The sequence below is a fragment of the Aplysia californica genome, unplaced genomic scaffold, assembly GCF_000002075.1.
Source record: "Aplysia californica isolate F4 #8 unplaced genomic scaffold, AplCal3.0 scaffold00060, whole genome shotgun sequence".
NCBI classification, from domain to species: Eukaryota; Metazoa; Mollusca; class Gastropoda; order Aplysiida; family Aplysiidae; genus Aplysia; species Aplysia californica.
This window is the reverse complement of record NW_004797330.1, coordinates 1,776,149-1,777,642: the sequence shown is the minus strand read 5'-3', so window position 1 is coordinate 1,777,642 and position 1,494 is coordinate 1,776,149. Positions and strand designations below refer to the sequence as shown.

Genomic DNA, 1,494 nt, shown 5'->3' with positions numbered 1-1,494 from the left:
GCTGTCATATTCATTATAGTCACGGCTTGGGGTTTTTTTGTTCCTTCTTCTGGGCAGGTGTGACTCCTCCTTTATTGATGAGTCAGCTGAGTGAGCATTTAGCCTTTGGTTTTAACGAGCCTCCGTTTCAAGTCGTATTTCCAAATTCACAAGGGTTCTCGCAGATGTTAAGAAAAGGTGTACAGGGGAAAAATATTTCACCCCCAATCTATTGATGAGTTGCCATTTAAAGCTTGCCTTTGTGCACAAGCGTTGTTACATACCAAGCATACTTCGTTGTGGGGATTGTTGGAACAGTTTCTTAGAGGGATGGGTTGAACTGATAGCTGTCATTCCCTCTACTTGGAAATCTTGAAAGTCGTGAAAAACCAGGCTACTCTCATCACTGACAGTAAATGTCATCGTGTGGTTCGATCCCCTTTGACCCTGCACTACTGGAACAAAGCATGGACCACTCCGTGCTCATCCTCGGTTTCTCTTCGTCAACAGCTTGATACCAGCCTCACTGATGAAGACAAATTCATACCGCTAAATGTTCTGCATCAGCCATGCTGCATATTGATGTCTGGTTGCTTCTGTCCAATCAGAATTTCTTTCCGCGGGAGCATCCTCGGGATTTTTAAAAAAGTGATCAATTCACCCTAAAATTAAATTGCTTATAGTTGTCGTCAACTCAGTTTGACCACATTAAAATGCTTCTCACGCTGAACTGTTTTTGTGGAGGATATTTGCGTTTGCTATGTGGCATTTGAACGTGCTATTGTGTTTCATTTGGATTCGATATTTGTAAATTTGAACTTGTTACACAAAATGGTTCACTAAAATTTCCAATTGAACATTTGAACTTTCTATGTGGCGTGAAACTTTCTAAAGGCTGTTAAACTTGGTATGTGGCATTTGTATTTCTTATGTGTACATTTAATTTGATCTGAAAAAAACCTATCTATCTATATATGAATGATAATAATTACGAAGACAACAGTAGCGACAACGATAGTGCTCCCTTACATTCTACCCACACCCCACACTTCCCCAGGTACACACGTGAAGGGTAGTTCCCCCATCGGCGTGTGGTCTGGCGTGAACCGCACGGCCCACCAGTCCCAGTGCCGGTCCCACATGGTGGAGACGTCTCCTCCCACCCAAACCTTCGGCCGGGAGTTTGTTCTCCTGGTTCTCCCCTACACCCTCCCGTCTGAGGAGTTCCGGGTCCTGTCCCGAGGTTGGTCGACCCAAGTAACGGTCAACACGGACGATGGCGTATCGCCAACTGTACACTACCTGCCCAGACCTGGGAGCTATGTTCGGATCAGCGCGACCAATTTGTCCACTTATATGAGCCTTACAGCCGACAAGGTATTTGGAGTGGGCTGTTGGATTATTTTTACGTTCTTTTCAAAGAATATTTTGATTATTCAAAGTGCTATCTCTCTCTCTCTCTGTCTCTCTCTGTCTCTCTCTCTCTCTCTCTCTCTCTCTCTCTCTCTCTCTCTC

The 1,494-nt window shown here is 44.4% G+C and overlaps 1 protein-coding gene across 1 annotated transcript in view; it reads left to right on the top strand.

Annotated features, from left to right (window-relative positions):
- The window catches only part of LOC101859313, a gene marked incomplete in the record, with an annotated part of 32,813 nt that overhangs the window by 14,487 nt on the left and 16,832 nt on the right, over positions 1-1,494 (top strand). The window contains 1 exon segment of the mRNA XM_013079703.2: positions 1,037-1,356. Within this exon segment, the coding sequence (XP_012935157.2) occupies positions 1,037-1,356 (320 nt within the window).